Genomic DNA, 18,588 nt, shown 5'->3' on the forward strand with positions numbered 1-18,588 from the left:
TTTCTTTGGGTTGTAAGAACCCGAAAGTTGTGTTAATGTCACTCTGTAGTAATGACGAAAACATGAAATTGCTAGAACCATACATCCGAGACCTAGTCGTGAATGGCCAACCGTGCCGCGTGCTCCGCGATTCGGCCGCCACTATGGATGTAGTGCACCCGTCCTATGTCGAGGAGAGTCAGTTTACAGGAGAATGCGCGTGGATAAGACAAGCAGTAGAGACAAACAGTGCATGTCTCCCAGTAGCAAGAGTCCGCATCGAAGGCCCTTTCGGTGTTCTAGACACTGAAGCTGCCGTTTCGGCACATCTCCCAGTGCAATACCCGTATTTGTTCTCAAATAAATCAGAGTACTTGCTGCGACAAAAAGGAATTGGGTTCAGTGAGGGTATCGTACAGGCCTTAACTCGATCCAAAGCAAGGGAGCTCGCCGCTCAGACAGTTTGTAAAGATCCGGTGGCAGACGAAACAGCTTCAGCGGCAGAGCCTTCTTTACCTGGCACGAAACTGGACCGCCCTATAATGGAGCCTCAAAACACAATATCTAAAGAAAGATGTAAGAAACCGGATGAATCCGAGGCATCTCGAGAAGTAGAATGCACTATAAAGCTGTTAAATGTAAGTCCTACAGAACTGATAGTGGAACAGGAAAATGACTCCACTCTCCGTAACTTAACGCCAGACGCGAAGGAAGGGGTGGCTAAGCAAAACATTCAGTTCACCAAGAAGGGGGGCGTCTTGTACAGAAAGTACACGAGTCGAAAAGGAGTTCGGTTTAATCAGCTAGTCGTACCGTATCCTTTCCGCAAGGAGCTGCTGCACCTGGTCCACGGAGGTTTGTGGTCAGGGCATCTCGGCATCAAAAAAACAAAAGAATGTTTGTTACGGGAGTTTTACTGGCCCGGCTGCTTTCGGGAGGTGGAGGCATTTGTAAGAAGCTGCGACACGTGCCAACGCGTTGGCAAGCCAGGGGATAAGGCTAAAGCACCTATGAAGCTGGCCCCCATTATCACAGAACCGTTTCGCAGGCTAGTTATAGACACAGTGGGTCCACTTCCTGTAACGCAGTCCGGGTACCGGCACATACTCACAGTGCTCTGCCCGGCCACGAAATTCCCGGAAGCAGTACCGTTAAAGGAGCTCAGCTCGGAGGAGGTAGTTAAAGCGCTTTTATCTATCTTTGCACGTGTAGGCTTCCCCGCAGAAATTCAGTCCGACCAGGGATCTGTTTTTACAAGTGCACTAACCTCGACATTTCTAGAAAAGTGTGGCGTTAAAATCATCCACAGTTCAGTGTACCACCCTCAGTCAAATGCTGTAGAAAAGGTACATTCAGTCATGAAACGGCTGCTACGCGCCCTTTGTTATGAGCAAAAAGAGGATTGGGAGGCTTGCTTGCCCGCAGCTATGTTCGCGCTTCGGATCGCTCCTCACGAATCAACAGGGTTTTCGCCTGCGGAGCTTGTTTACGGACGTGCTCTTCGCTCCCCACTTCGCATTGTTCGAGAATCTTGGGAGGGCCGGGCGGACGACCCTTCGGTAGTAGCATACGTGCTTGAGCTGTTAGACCGACTTCACGCAGCTCAAGAACTAGCGGAGCAGGAAATGCGCAGAGCTCAAAACAACGCTAAGCGCTATTATGACAAGACAGCCCGGACGCGAAGCTTTCGAGTAGGGGAAAAAGTGATGATACTGAAACCCTCACTGAAGAATAAACTTCAGGTCCAGTGGGAGGGACCTGTTGAGGTAGTTCAGAAATTGTCAGACACAAATTACTTGGTTACTGGACTGGGAAGGCGTAAAACGCAACAGGTGTACCACACTAATCTGCTCAAACCGTACCAGCAGAGGCATGCCGTTGTAAACATGTCGCTCAATCAACCGGAAGAAATGCCTATTGATTTCCCGGAGTTAACAACAGAAAACAAAGACATTGGCGAGACTATTAGTAACCTGGTAGAGCAGGCGGAGTTGGAGCCAGATCAGAAAGCGGAACTGAAGGAACTATTGTTTGACTTTAAAGAAACATTTTCAGACACACCTGGCAGAACCAAAGCCCTAGTTCATGATATTGAGCTGACATCTTCGGAACCAATTCGTTCTAAAGCTTACCGCGTTTCCCCGAGGCAACGGGAAATAATGGCCGCGGAGATAAACCGAATGCTCGAGCTAGGAGTGATCGAGCCAGGAGAGAGTGATTACACCTCGCCTCTGATCTTGGTTGAGGTCCCAGGGAAAGAGCCGCGACCGTGTATTGACTATCGGAGGCTCAACTCGATTACAAAGGACCAAACTTATCCAATTCCGCATATTGAGGAAAGGCTTGAGCAAGTCAGCAGTGCCAATTTCATCTCGACTTTGGATTTAGTCAGGGGATACTGGCAGGTGCCTCTGACTGAAAGGGCTAGTAGGCTTGCGGCGTTTATTTCCCCGATGGGAACATTTCGGCCGAAGGTCCTTAGTTTTGGATTAAAGAATGCCCCTTATTGCTTTTCTGGCCTAATGGACAAAGTGTTACAGGGTATGGAGGACTTTGCCCTCCCGTACCTAGATGATATTGCTATTTTTTCTTCTTCCTGGATAGACCACATGAAACACTTGCGAGCTGTGCTATGTCGTCTGCGTGAGGCCGGCTTAACAGTGAAGGTTGCGAAATGCCAATTGGGGCGCGCTGAGGTAGCTTATCTAGGGCATGTAATAGGCCAAGGCTACCGCCGGCCGTCAGAAGTAAAGCTGGCCGCAATAGACAACTTTCCCCAACCACGAACCAAGAAAGACATTCGGTCGTTTCTTGGATTGGCCGGTTATTATCAAAGGTATATCCCGCGTTACTCTGACATTGCAAGTTCCTTGACAGACGCTCTTAGAAAGACTGAACCCCAGACCGTAAAATGGGATGGGGCCAAGGAACATGCATTTTCTACGCTAAAGAAGGCACTAAAAAGTCAGCCAGTGTTGAGCGCGCCTGACTACTCTAAGCCGTTCATTCTTCAGTGTGACGCCAGCGACCGGGGTATGGGTGTCGTGCTTTGTCAGAGGGGAGAGAACGACCAGGAACACCCTGTACTGTATGCCAGTAGAAAGCTTTCTGTTCGTGAGGAAGCATACAGTGCCTCAGAAAAGGAATGTGCCTGCGTTGTTTGGGCTGTGCAGAAGCTAGCTTGCTACATCGCCGGTTCTAGGTTCACAATAGAGACTGACCACTGTCCCCTCACATGGCTGCAGTCCATGTCATCGAAAAACGGCCGTCTTTTGCGCTGGAGCTTAGCTCTTCAACAATACACCTTTGATATCCATTACAAGAAGGGTAAACTCAACAGCAACGCAGATGGTCTGAGTCGTTGTCCCTAGTACCCCGAGGGCTTCAAAACGATTTTCTGCTTTCTATCCTCGATTTGAGGCCCACTAGTTTTCTGTATTTATCCAAACATGTGTCAAGTGTTTTGTTTAATGTCTTCAAAAGTGGCTGATGTGGTGTTGCGACTCGGCGGGGGCCACAGGAATAAAGTTGAGGTAGAAGGAAATGACTTCCACAGGTGAATCTAAGTCTGGTGATTCTGAGTAGGGAATTGCCGTGTGCTTGCTCGTGTGTGGGTGTGCTTTCGGCGCAGTTTCCGCAGTTCCTCATTTGTGGTGGGCGGAAGATATGGTGGAGAGGGGTCACCTCATCCCTGCGAGCAACGCCCTCTTGGTCAATGATCATCGGATCCAGTGTTCGGGACAAAAATAATAGAGGAAGAGCCGACAAGCTGCAATACAGATCCCGCTGCACAGTACCTGCTGGCCACTGCACCTCGGGATCTTCTTTCCCCGGCGGAGAGGCTGTTAGGACCGGCGCCAGGTCTGACAATGGATCGGCGTTCCTTTTGATGTTCCTTTTGAGTCGCCAAACGGGTTGGCGGCCTGTGTCCGCCATGTATTGTTCCCACCTGGCCGGAGGGTGCGGCGTCCTGCCGCCGCGGCGCCGTGAGCAGTTCGGGAGACCACCGGTGCAGCTTCTTCTTTGGAAGATGACGGCGGCGGCGGCGGCCGGGAATCGTCCCGCTAATTGAACGAGTCGTTCGGCACCCTTTGAAGCTTGTTTACGGCGGCCCTTTCGATGGATGCAGTCATCAACTCCAGACCCCTCGCCCAGCGACACACCTTGACGGGGGGGGAGCCGCGTTCGTGCCACATGGCCGTGCGGTGACCACGCTTCAGTTTTGAACGTTCGCGTGGACCGTGCGTGCTCGTCACCCTCGCGGGTAATGTGTGGTCCGTGATTGGACGGTGCCATCTGTACGCGGTCCCCGATCTAGGGATCTGGGGAGGACAGACCCTTTATAATGAGCCCCCACGGCTCATTCGGTGTGCTTTTTCGAGTGGAGAGCTCGCCATGTACGAAGAACGCCACTATATATCTAAACTTTCTTATTGACCTCTCTCTAATGTAAATAAACGTCTGTTCTCTGTTTTCCCATATAAGCATTGCTTCTCGCTATAAGGGACGAGTCCGATGGGAGCCAGCTACCAACGACGAGACCCACAGGACCCAGACCACAACAACCTGCTGCCATGCATCGCCAATTCGCCGGCGTTAACTGGCCGATATCTTTTCCCTCGCTATTTATGCTACGGCAGCAGTGCTCACGCTTCAAGAGCACACACTTCGCCTAGAGCTGGCGTGCGTTATACGAAATACATACGTAGCACTGATGTATGTACTGTCACCTCCCGCGACCTCGATACAAGCGAGCGAGAGATTAGTTCGACGCAAGCTCGGCTCTATACCTAGTCACGCCTTGACTTACCTTCTCACGCCTCTATACTTTGTCCCATTCCAAGCTTTGCTACTTGTGCTTCCGGCGGCTGCAAGTAATGGATAAGACGTAGCATTGCGAACAGAGTGATAGGAAGAGGAACTTCTCCACTGAAGCGACTGAGGCATCACCTGAACGGCGGTGTGTATTGTAGGGTTAATGATCGCACGCTGATGCTGCACAGATGTGACCACGCGCTATAGAATGAGACGCCTTCCAATTAAGTCATGCAACTCCATAACGCACTCGGGGTTCGGAAACACATTCTATTGATTGTCACTCCAAGGCAGGCGATGCATGTCAATTTTAGACCAACGTTCAATTTGTATGATGCGGTCGTCTTCGTCTTTTCTCATTTTCACAGACATCTCAATTGTTTTTCTCTTGTTTTTTTTTTCGCCGTGACGGCAAATAAGGTATTTAGTATAGCCACCTCTATGCCACGAATAAAGCCAACCCATCAATTCCACACAGTATACTTGTTTGTTTGATCCGCTGAATATGTCCGCATGTTAATGAACTGAGGCTATAGACCACGACACAACTTCGGACGTGTGCCCCCATATTTCGCAGCTGCCACACATTAAAGCGAAGCGCTTGGCAGTGAAGAAAAATACTCGTTAACTTAATGAAAAGCAGAGACCAGCAATTAAAAAGAAAAAAAAAAAACAGCGGCAACGTACTCCTCATAGCGTGACAGAAACACCACTTACATCATTGCTGGCCTGGAGTGTCTGCATATCATTTAAAACCCGTTTAATTGCCAGTCACACGCGCCATGCATGCACGTTTGTATTTCGATAATGTCACGCTGTCACCTGCGTCAAACGAGTAACGCCCTTCGTTTCGTCATGTCTGCGCCGCGCATCTCCCCTGTTTCACTCTTTTATATAATAGAGACTGAAATTATTCATTTATTACATACTGCAGACCCTTAGGTCCAAGCGGGTGAGCAGTTACAAGACGACACAGTTGAGACAATAAGTGGAATGGAGATTGTTTGGGGTAAGTGTGTTGGGGTGAGTGTTACATCGAACTATATTTGCGAGTTAGAACCTAGTTAGATATAAGGGGGCCCCGTTGAAATGATTTTTGATGCTTGCACCAACCGATCACGTTTAATAAGGCGCCCACGCATTGGTGACTGCTTTAGCAATGTACCACTCACTACACCATGTGCTGCGCGCATGCAGGGTGCGTAGCCATAAATTTCTTTCGATAGGGGAGGGGTCTTTAAGCATACTTTATGCACACACACGCGCGGATATTATATATATATATATATATATATATATATATATATATATATATATATATATATATATATATATATATATATATATATATATGAGAAATTGCTAAAATTTGGGGGGACAAATTCACTCCCCTCTCCTTTTCCCGGCCACGCCATTATAGCGCCGTTGAGACGTATACCCATTTCAACAGGGCCAGTTTGTAGTTTAGTGAGATAGTTGTGTCCGTGTGCTCGATGTTTTACGTGATATTCATTTAGCCTCCAGGAACAAAACTGTATTCAGCGTATATGAAGAAAATCCACGTCGCAAAAAAAAAGGGGGGGGGGGATATCTGGCGTATGGGAGCGTGCTTATCCTCCATACAGGCCACATTTGCCAGCAGTCCTCAATTTGCTGAGGGGCGGTTAGAGGCAGCTTCATGCTGTACACGTCACTCGTCTTACCCGTTCAACTCTCATGCGACCTCGAAAAGATCGCGCAGGAGTTTTTTTAAAAACAAACATATGACCTACTTTTATCCCACCGGCAACGCGTTTTCATGCCAGTTAGAGACTCGTTTCAATGCCGCCGCATAGATATCTGCTCGTCGCAATTGGTCCGACGTGAACATCAACGAAAGCAAAAGGCGGGAAATATTAAAAAAGAGGGAGAAAGAGTTAGGCTGCGCACCGCTTCAAACACGGCCAGGTCTTCCGGCATCGACACCGAAAGGCAGCTGGTGGCGTAGGAGAGGATTAAAAGTGGAGCATGGCTTCCCATCCTGGATGACCTCATCGCGTATAATTTTTTCTAGTTTATTTGTGCGTTCGCTGGGACTTCTATTTACAGGCTTCCCACTCATGTTAAGCGTAAAACCCGATACACAGGTTGGGAAAAAAAAAAGCCGCATATCACATGCTCTGCTTGCCATAAGCGCACATAAAAACGGCCCGTTTTGACATCCTAGAAGCTGGTTGGAGTTCTGCATTTTATTAAAACTGTGGAGGAGGATGCACGAAGTAGCCACAATCACGTTTCGCACGATGTCAAGCAGACGGCCGGTTAGCACAACCCTGCGTGAATACAGGTTGATATTCAGATGTCCCGATTTTCTCGACCCCCTCCCCCCTCCTTTAGTCAAACACACCTCTAGATGTTTCGTACGCAGGGCGACCGTATAGCATGCAACGTTATCATACAGTTATTTTTCTCAGCTGCTGCGTCATCCTTATAACGCTCACTGTGGCGGGGGGTGATAAATTTAACTATTAAATAACTACTACTAACACTAGTCGTATAAGCCTACGATCAATTACCAACATCTATCATCATCTCAACGGCAGATCCTCTTCAAAAAAAAAGACCTGGATCCACGTCCAAACACATTCTTAAAACACTTTCTTGTGATTCGTCATAAAGTAAAAAGTGTTTTTAGGCCTGTTCTGCGAGACGAAATCGCTACGGGACTTCATGAATGAAAGACATCTTCAAGTGCTAAGCATCGTTCCTTCACACCGTTCCAATAGCGATAAATAAATAAATAAATAAATAAATAAATAAATAAATAAATAAATAAATAAAATATCCCCAACTCATGCATATAACAAAGTCAGCACTTTCTTAATTAAACATCTCTCAGAAAAGAACAAGAACTTACAGTTGAATTACTAGTAAAAAAAAATCGGTCAACGTAACTGTCAGCAGGACGTGGCCAATCGTATATTATAAACGTGGAAAAGGCAAACATGAAATTCGATCGTCACTCACCTTCCATTGGTGTCCGATTTGCCCCTAGCTTTCAGCAGTTCACACTGGGTGTGTTCCAAGGCTGCGAGGGAGAAACGAAGAAGAGATCAGCACTCGCGAACACGAAGAACGCGTCTTTCGGGCGACAACAGACGCAGCTTTGTGGCGACTGATAAACCGCAATAAACCGTCACGGAGAAAGCACTTCTTCGCGATGTGGAACAACAGCGGCGCGACGGACAAGCACAATAACGTGAACAGAAGTTTATGAGAAGTACTTCAATAGTGAAATGATGTGTGTCCCTGTAGTGAATGCTCCCTTTCTTAAACTTCTCTCATGCACATTGCTGCTCAATGCGATTTCATTTCATTCGTGTCGAAAAGCCCGTCGAAAAGGGTTGACAGTATTAATAAATGAAACGTAATAGCCACTGCACTGGACGCAGCTAAAACGATGTTGACAGAGTAAATAATCTCGGTACATGCTAAGAACTCAAGAAAACCGAACATTTACCGATTGCGTTAATTCATTTTCGAACTACAAATACGAGTTAATCTTTGCGAATAAACAAACGAATACACCAAGAAGGGAGGGGAAAATACGTTTGGATTTGTCGATGCAAAACAGGAGGAAAAACATTCCTTGGTCACTCGGTGACTGGGATACGTGGAACTTCTCCCATTGTGTCGTCATAGTACCGCCGCCTCTGATAACGGCGTTCCATTCATGGCTTGTGTGACGTCATCGCTACGACAGCACGCAAGGTGTGCCTCACTCACTCACTCACTCACTCAATCAATCAATCAATCAATCAATCAATCAATCAATCAATCAATCAATCAATCAATCAATAAGCGAGTGTGGGTCAGACGATAGATCGAATGAGTTACGCATTGTTTCGAAAACTGAACGTAAAACGCATGAAGTAACCAGGCACACTTACGTCGATAAGATAGCGAAACGCTTCCGAAAGTGTGCGTGATAAAGCGGCGTTCAGTCCCGTATCCCTATCGAAGAGTGTAATCTGCGTGCTACAAGCACAGCGCAGCACGACTCCTCGTTGTCGTCGGCTCCTCATTGAAACCGTGGCCCATTCATTGCCAATGCATTGGCTTGACGCTTTCTGCCACTAGCGCCCGAACCGTCAACCTTTAGGGTGGCGTCGACGAGTGATCAATCATGCATATGACGACATCCGTCAGGATCATAGCGTCTCCTACGGAAAGTCGATCGCAACTCGCGCCAAAGTGAGCGAGGGCCATGCGGGTGACGTGCTGCGCAACAAACGCATTAGTGCTCACTCTCTCCCCTCGGAATGACACGGAACAACATAACGACATTCACCGAAATTTCGTTATATCACGCTGATAATTTTGTCGTGCCAGAAAGTGTTGCAGCTTGTGTTCGTTTCTCTGTCTCTCTTTCTGTACACTCTAAGAGAGATTATACCCTTTTTTTTTTTTTTGGTGAGCCGCGACTTGTCAAGAATCTTACTCTCCTTTGAAAAGTTGCACCTCCCATGACCCTCCAAACAGAGGTCTCCGAAGGAGTTAACTTGCATCTTTGAAGAGAATCACAAACGCGACAAATCAGGACTCCCGTAAAAGAGTAAGAGGCAACTTTTTTTTTTCTTTCTGCAGTGTAAAGCGAACAGCTGTGCTTAAGTCTTTTGCCCAGTTTGCATGGTCGGTGACCAATTTCGCGGATAAACTCGAAACATGCAAACACACGAACGTCAATGTAAGGCACAAAACCAAAGAAAGCTCTGAAAAAGCCGCCAGGCCTGTGCGCAACTGTAACAGAGAAAGATGGAAGAGCGGTATCTCAGAACCTTTTTTAACACTATTTGGGCAGCTGCTCCAAGCACACTTGCAGGTACCCACTTCACCATTAATCATTGTGTAGTAGGCACTATGTAATCCTTCGTCATTTTTCGGAGAAGCGTGGTACCTGCTGCACACTTGCAAGGAACATTGGGTAATTTTTTGTCTTGTGAATGACAGCGATGAAGCATTATGTCAGAAGCTTTTGTAATCCTCACAATCTCATACCTTTTCTCTTTCCTCTGTCGCAATTTTTTTTGTAATTTCTCTTTCTCTTCGCAACATTTCTTTTTAACATCTTTCATTTCCGTCACCCCTTTCCCCAGCACAGGGTAGCCAGCCGGCATAAGAACTGGCTAACCTCCCTGTCTTTCCGCTTAAACTTTCTTCCTCCTCCTCCTCCTCCTCCTCCTCCTCCACAATCTCCTACAATGGGTATAAGCCACAGTTAACACGTGGACAAGATCAAGCTTTGGTGAAAGGTATCAACGCCGCGGTGATATAGATTTGGGTGCACGTTAAAGAACCCCAGGTGGTCGAAATTTCCGGGGCCCTCCACTACGGCGTCTCTCATAATCATATGGTGGTTTTGGGACGTTAAACCCCACATATCAATATCAAAGGGTTGGAGTATTCAACGACCCACCCGTTGCGCAATTCGCATTGTGTGACACCTGGTTGTTTCTTTGCTTTTCTAAAACGCTTTATAGCTCGAGTGACTAGCGAATGTTGACAAGTGACTAGCTAGCCTAGAGGAGGGAAAGCATCGTTATTTCATTATATTATGAAGATTTTAAAAGAGATGGCAAAACAAAAGTTTCCGAGGAAACGAAGCAGTCAAAGAAATTATCTAGGTCCTAGATTCTAGGAAATTGCGAAAGGCTCGTCGGTACACTCATCGCAGCATCAGCGATCGAGTGCGCGTTTATTTGCAGCTCGAAATCCGTGACATTTCACGCGAAACATCAGACGCACTTGTTAGACCGCACGAGATCGACATTCAATCGCTGGTTGCGACAGGCGAGGCCGTCAGAGCCAAAGGGTAACGCCGTTATCAGTCAACGTCGATTGATACGCGTGAAGAGTATCACACGCTTCCACGAAGAAAACGCTAAAGGGGCCAAAAGTATATTTTGAAATGTCAGCTAGCGACTTTATGATGAACGAAAAGCGACAAAGAAGTCCAGACGAAGATGTCGATGCGGCTGGAAGTCCGTGCTCAGCCCCCCCCCCCCCCCCCACACACACACAAGGGCGCTCACATCGCGGTAGGCGAGATAAAAAGTGGCTTTGCGAGATACGAAGCCAAGGTGTTGCTATGACGTCTACCTATACAGTGGCCTCTGTATATAGTGAAGCACACGCAAGACGGAACCAATAGAAGGCAGAGGGAACTGACGGCAACGATGGGTGACCGTCCGTCCATTAAAAAAAAAAAAGGTGGGCTAACCTTTACAAAGGTTACGAGTGGATATCACGGGAACGGAAATGAAGACGAAGACAACAACCAATTTGATTGATTGATGGATCGATTCCGCTAACATTAATATATCGATTCAATAACTTTAATGGGCAAAGGTTGCAGGGAAGATATTAAGACGTTAGCAAGGATAAAATGGAAACAGGTTGCTCAAGATAGGGCGAAACTGTGATTATCGATCGGGAGCAGCCTGCGTCCTTTCAGGAGACATAAAAATAGACTGGCGTGATGACGATGATGATGAATAATTGTTATGAACCTTTAAAAATATGAATGCTCTCTTCCCATAGGAGCCACAGAGGTAGTTTACCGTTTATCGTACATTGTTTCACCACAGGGATGGAGCAATGAATGCGATAGCAACGAATGGTGATGTCACGCGAAGAACGACAAGCAGCTCGAAATTCGCAGCGCGCTGCTCAGGCAAAAAAAAAGCACATAATGAAAACACAAAGGACGAGCGCGAACTAATAACTGTCACGGCTCAAACATATAAGCGCACTGATCAAACACATAAAAACACACACATAAAAAACGGCGAAACGAATGCACAAGTGTAAGCATGGACGAACGCGAACTAAACACTGTCACGTTTTTTTTTTATTTCTTCGTGTGTGAGCAGCGAGCCCTTTTTGCAAACGTGGCGGCTGCAGCGAGCGAAGTGACCTTCGTGCACTCTGTAACTTCAACACTAATAAGAAAGCACAGGATGTACAAACCACCCCCATCACGAGATAAGCGCGCGTGCATGAGCGATCAGTGCCCTGTAAAGGCGTGCGCGCATATCGGCACGCGGTAAGACGCGTTTTAGAGCATACAATTCACGCCGTTCGCACTATCTCGCTAGTGACAACGAGAACAAGTGTCTCCGATCTCTGCGCACCGCCAGCGGTAAATCGTTTATGTAAATAGCCCACCGTTAGCATGCTCAAGAACGAGCGCTTTGTGGCCGAGTCATTTCGCACCCTGGCTGCCGATCGAGAAGTCGTATGTTCGGCTCCGGGAGACGGAATTCTATCTCCTAGTTTTTTTTTTCGCCATCTGCTGGTGAATATTTTACAACGTCTGCGACGGATGTACCTCATTGGAGCTTTGGTGGACACCGGCAGAAAAACATATGCGACTTGCGTAATTTCGGCACAATCGGCGACAACTTATCTTGACATTGGAGCGAAGGCTACGGGGGTGGGCCGTCCTCACATTCATGTAGCGCCGCAAGTAGTATATGGGTGCTTGCGAATGATCATGGTTCTGCTCTCTGATATCGTTACCACGGTTAGAAAATTATATTCACGGAAACATGAATGGTAGAAAAGTTCGATGCTTCATTATGCATTTAGAGCCATATTACGAGTATATTTTGCTTGGAGAACTAAGCAGCGCTTTGAGGCCACACACTGACTCACCACATCATTGAAGCCATGTTCGTAAAACGGGCGTGCTGAAAAAAATGTTGTCTAAGAAATGGAAAGAAAAGGAAAGCATTCTTGCAAAGTGAACGATAACTATTTTTTTTTAGCCACGATTCGCGCAACTGCTTCATTCTCATAATTACGAAGCAGCTTTAATTTCAGCGAGGCAAATGATAAAACTATTAGCGAACTTAAGTACTACTTTTTGGCGCGATGGCAACAATGAGCTTCCGTTCTGAAGCTTCCACAGCGCTGCCAAGAAAGGTTGTCGCCGAGTATGGTTGACTTAAGTAATGGCCGTGGAGAGTTCGCGGAAAGGTTTACGTCGCTAAGCCACCACGCGACAAACTGGCTAAAAAGCAAACTGGCCACTCCATCAAACTGGCCACTCCATACAGACGGGACCATCTATGTAGAGATTTGAATTCTAGTATTCTAAGAACTGGATAATCTCCCTGTCTTTCCGCTTAAACTTTTTTCCTCCTCTTCCTCCTTGAATTCTAGCACAGATTGCAAAATAAAGAAGCAGACTCTCGAGTATACGAAACTTTCATATGCTATGATAGGCCCTGTTCGGCCGAAACGAGACCGTAACCACGCTGATTGTTCAGGATTATCCCGTTACACATATCGTTACGCGTGAGCAATTACGGCAGCACCTCGTACATAAAAGGCACACCACATTCGTACCTCTGTGGTTAGGCTCCAATGTCTTCCGGTAAAATGCCAAATGGAAACACACCTTGAGGGCGCAGCAGCTGTTCAGCGCGAGCACTTAGTAACATTGCCTACATAGCATCACCGGAAGATCGGCCATCTATAGTTACCCGTCAAGACATACAAGCTACCACTTGTATTTTTAATCTGGTCACATCCCATAAGACGTGATTTCGTTTCTCGACGGGGCACCCTTTTGTTTTGACACAGCTGTACCTGATAGCATACATTTGAATGCGGTTCTAGAGCACAAACGCTGAATCTTGAATCAGCCAGAGTATAAGTTAATCTATTCCACCAAAAATGTTAGTGAGTCAGCTACAGTCATTCACTGAGTGGTGCGGAAATCAATAAATAGTTAAGATAATAGTGAACACTAAAGCGAACACGCGGTATTAACGGCAATAACAGCACCATATACGTTGTCCCTGTAATAACGTTAAGGTTTCTCACATTTTAGATAGTGGCAATACGAGACATCGTTGGTTCAACGAGTGTTTAAAAAATTACTAATAATTACTACATCAGTGACTTTCCTGCGGTCTTTCAATGCTTTCCTCATCCAAATGGTGAAAGCGCAGCTCGTCAAACTGCTACAAATTCTTTTTGCGACTCCTTCGACCTTCTACAACGACAAACTTAACTAGCAGTGCAGTTCAATCAGGCAGGCGCTAACAGGACGGCGTCAATCAGCGAGCGAATCAGCCGGGAAGGCATTCGCAGAAACAGAAAACTTACTCTGTATGCGTTCGTTTGTATTCGATAAGTTTTTTCAGACAACGGTTGTACTTCTTGGCGTGTTATTGGCGAAGCCGACAGGCCACAAAAAAAGGGAGCACTTACGAACGAAATCTGGCGAAGCATTTTGCACGCTGACGTAAGCGATTGCGACCTCGGCAAAACGGCAAAGCCGTGGCACAGCGTGCGTGTAAATATGCTCGACAGAAACGACGGCACAGCAGAACGAGTCCGGCAGCGTCACCGCGTACAAAAGAAGGCGCCGAACAATTCCCAACGATCGATCTTTCCCGAACGATGGCCGTCGAACATTTTTTTCCATGAACCGAGAGCCTATAGTGTACAATCACCGCGCGTCGGACGTCCAAAAATGCAAATAATAAATGCGTTTTCGCATGTGCGGCTCAATAGTATCCGACAAGAAGAAAAAAAAAAGCAAAGGAAGGTACAGACGTGTCGAGAATAGTTAAAGAGATCTGTGAAACCATATACAATGAACGAATACCTAGGCGTATCAGGTATATGCCACAGGTTTTTAATGCTCCGGCATACTCGTTAAGGGGAGGTTTAAATAGATATATGCCACATGTTTTTAAGCAACGCTGTACTGAGTGCTATCATGTGTCAACGAGCCAACCAAATGAGCAGCGTTTTCACGTTGGCAAAGACGGCTGTTGTATCTGCCCCAAACACATGTAAGGTAGAGCATGACATATATAGGCTTACACTGCGTTTATACCATGCGCACCATATTTACATCGTGTTCGAGTAAACTACCATGTCACTCTTATGCACTATTCTTCGTACAGGGCTTTGAACAGTGCCCGCACTTGACCGGGAAAGAAATCGGTCCTTCTCCCATGATTTAGGATGCTGTCTCTCTGCAGTGAGTGTGTCACGAGCATCTGAAGGACGAAAAGTGACCTCAGGCATGGATCGTATCTCAAGCGGCAGTATGCGACGCCCCTACACTTCATTGTAAAAACGCTTTCGCTCTACCGTAAAAGATACCGGCGAGTGAATGTGAAAACAACCATGCAATGATTGTGAGATGTCTTCGTCAACTCTTTCCAAGCGAAATTGATGGCCAACATTAAAGAGATATTTGATTTATTTTTAGACTGCACAGAAGACAATGGTGCGCTCGAGACGGACGGACGGACGAACGAATAGATAGATAGATAGATAGATAGATAGATAGATAGATAGATAGATAGATAGATAGATAGATAGATCATTTAATCGGTTTGTGAGGCACAGCGACCGTAATTCATTCCGCCGATTCACTCTTTCATGGTCACGTGTCGTATTACATCAGCCCACATCTCCCGCATTCTGCGGACACGCGGGCTCTCATCCTGTTTGATGTCTCTCTCTCTCTCTCTCTCTCTCTCAGTCTCTTATTTGGAGGCACGCCGATATGCAGAAACACCTGGTCACAGCAATACCTGGCATATCCCATTTGCAGCTGCGATCACGAGCGCAGAACACAATGGCACCCCACGTCGCTTCCGCAACGCGACCTGCTTGCGTGCGTGCGTGCGTGCGTAAGCTCGAACTTCATTCCGCATTTTGCTCTCGACCGTCGGCGGAACCGGGTTTTTAATTCGCACCGCCTCGACGAAGGATGAGGGGAAGTCCCGGATGGGACATATGGATGGACAGCGCAAAAAGGTAGATAAAAGCATCAGAAAAAAAATAAAAGAAAATAAAAATAAAAGGCGTATTATACGACGACGCTTTCATTCATTCACTCGACAGGCGTGGAAAGTAAATCTTTGCCTCAGAATTGGTGGCGCTGCGTCTGCGCTCGTGACGGCCCCTGATTTATCTTTTTGTTTGTTTGTTTTCCCTCTTCACGCACGGTATACGTTAATTATCGCGCCGGGAAAGTTTAGACGGCACCGAAAGAAAGTGCGGAGAATCTGATGCTTGGCGCGAACAAGTGGCAGCTTGCCGCCGCGCTATACAATCTCTATATAAAGTACGACTCTTGCGCGGCCCGACCAATGACAACACGTGACATCAACGACGTCTTATACAGCCGCATAGTGCTGGAGGCCAAATCCGCGCGGGAAGGCAAAAACAAAAAAGCGAGAAAACGAGAAGCAATAAATTGGTTAAACGGACGCTCGATTCGCACCTGCGCGGTGACAGTAATTAGCGCCTATTGCGCAGCGCTCCTCAGCTCCGAGGTCACAGATTCGCTTCCCGGTCAAGGTGGCTTTGCTTCGATGGCTACAAAATAAAACCATGCTGATTCACTTACATTTATGAATTTTTTGTTAGACTTTCGTGGGTATGTGGCTTCACTGATTTGTAAGTTGTTTTTGTTTACCTGATTAGAGCGGCTGTAGCTCAAAGTTCCTGAAACTTCTTTGGTTCGATGTTTTCCATACTTAGGATACGATGAACTTTATTCGTAACACAATAACTTTATTATGCGCAAACAAGCGTCGCATCAATCACGTCACCACCAGCAGTGCGGGAAGCATCAACGAGGTCTCGCTACCAGCGTTTTGTTTCTGGGTAATTATCATTTGTTATTGTAGAAGGGTAATTCATTACACAGATCAGCCTCGCTGGCCAAACGAGAATCAGTAAACACCTACACGACACTTAATATTATACAGATATTTCTCAGCAAACGCAGATAAGAGACGCGAAGCGCCGTATAAAAATTTTACTGTGAACAATGACTTTTTTTTTTTCAGTTCAAACTCGTTCTCGCAATTTACTTCTTACTCAGCTAGTTACTGTCGAAACTCGGTAAGTTGCATCTTCCCATTTTTCATTTCCATGTGGAGATCGATGTCCACGATACGGCGTTAAAACGTCAACATAGCGATACAACGGACGCAAGACGATTGTATACTGAACACGGTAAAAGCAAACAGCATGGCCGGCGAAGCCCAACAAATGTAATCGAGGGCATACAAATACGCAGCAGCAGCGTATACTCACCACTTTCGAGTTGTGAGATCTTGTCCTCAGCCTCGTGTAGCTTGAGGCAGACCTGGGACTGGGACTCCTGCAGTGCCCGCTCCTTGTCCGCCAACTGCCGCTGAAGCTCCAACAGCCGCTCCGCACTTGGGATCTGCATGCACAACACACTGAGTTACGATGGCGTACATTATTAACACAGTCCGTGCTAGAAATAGCTGCAGGAAAGCGGGCGTTTTTGTGTATTTTCCCGGATATATAACCACCAGGACCTCACTAAGAGTACCCCGATGATATCCGCGGTTAGTTTAACTAACTGGGGATAACGTGCACGTATTTCTGAAAACATGAACGTCGTTCTTTATCATTTCGTCATTGTTGTAACGAAGCCGCCGCCACCGATATTCAAACCTGCGCCACCCACCCAGGCTTCACAGTCACGCATAGTCACAGTTACATGTTGCGGGTATTTCCAGAGGCTTGCATTTTGAGACTTGTCCACGAAAGCACTCCTGAAGTGCACGTTAGCTGTACTGCCAGGCATCCAGCAATCCTTTTCTCTAGTGCGTTGGCACGCTAATTCTAATATTGGGCGAAATAAGTGGCCACTTTAATATCTGCCCTGATATTATTGGCAGGATCAAATAACTTAAACTGGTTAGTCGGTGTTGCTAGGCATTCTTGCGAGTCGATGTCTTTATGTCGTCGATGGAAGTTGTCTTCGTACTACGAGCAAGCATGAAAGACGTTAGTAATAATCATTTCCATGTTCTTCAACAAATTATCCAGAATTTTTACTTCTTTCGCTGCGAGTTTTGAGAAGGCAAGGCGGCGCTAGTACGTACAATTTTGTTGCCGCTATAGTAAGCAACAATAATCAAGCAAATGACTCTACAAAACGCCGCACGATTAGCCGGCGTCGAGGGAATTCCGTTCACTAGCACTGCAAATGTGATGCAAGAGCCGACCAAAAAAAAAAAAAAAAACGTCATATCTGCCACAGCGTCCGCTGCAAGTGGCGTCCGTTCACATTTCTTTCGCCTGAAAATGGCGGCCATGCCAACATCAGTATCGAGCCAGTTGCGAAGCCTCGATAGCCTCGTAAAGAGAACTCTGGTGCCAATTTTTCTCTCACCGCAGCTTCCTATTCGTTTGTCTTTGTTCCTAGAAGCGACAGTGCAAGGACAGCACCCGTGAACGAATTCTGCCCTGTGCCCTAATCAAGTAGCGAAGGCCAGATTGAGTGCTTCGGTGCAATTCAAGAAAAAACTTGCGAGCGCTCTTTGCGTATAAGGTGCGAGCGCCTCGATGCCACCTCAAAACACGGTGACCCGTACGTCATGCGGTAAACGCCACGGATTATCGCCGACTGCACGAAAAGGTCTCCATCGCCTTTCTCTTCTTCAGCGAAGAAAGCTATAATCGTTGCTGAACTCTTATCGCGCTTGCTTTCGTCTTTCTGAGAAGTTATAACACGCACAGGATAGTTACAATTATGCGTGTACACCTTTGTTGTCGGTTTTCTAGGAATTAAAAATTATAACCCTGCGCCTTGTAGTTTGTTTTCATAACATTGACGGATGGGCTTTTATGTGGTATGGCGCAATGTGCGTTGTTGAAGACTCTGCAGTGTTTTACAGTGAAGTCAAATAAATATGGCAGCTGCTATACAACGGAAAAACGCAAGAAGCAGTC

General features: G+C 46.7%; 1 protein-coding gene across 3 annotated transcripts in view; it reads right to left on the bottom strand.

The window, feature by feature from the left end:
• The window catches only part of ct (homeobox protein, cut), a 699,473-nt gene that overhangs the window by 66,490 nt on the left and 614,395 nt on the right, over positions 1-18,588 (bottom strand). For all 3 annotated transcript variants that reach the window (XM_075888929.1, XM_075888930.1, XM_075888931.1), the window contains 2 exons: positions 16,915-17,047; positions 7,801-7,861 (listed from right to left, as the gene is read on the bottom strand). In XM_075888929.1, the coding sequence (XP_075745044.1) occupies positions 7,801-7,861; positions 16,915-17,047 (194 nt within the window). The remainder of the gene's footprint in view (positions 1-7,800; positions 7,862-16,914; positions 17,048-18,588) is intronic.

The sequence above is a fragment of the Rhipicephalus microplus genome, chromosome 3 (genome assembly GCF_043290135.1).
Source record: "Rhipicephalus microplus isolate Deutch F79 chromosome 3, USDA_Rmic, whole genome shotgun sequence".
Classification (NCBI taxonomy): domain Eukaryota; kingdom Metazoa; phylum Arthropoda; class Arachnida; order Ixodida; family Ixodidae; genus Rhipicephalus; species Rhipicephalus microplus.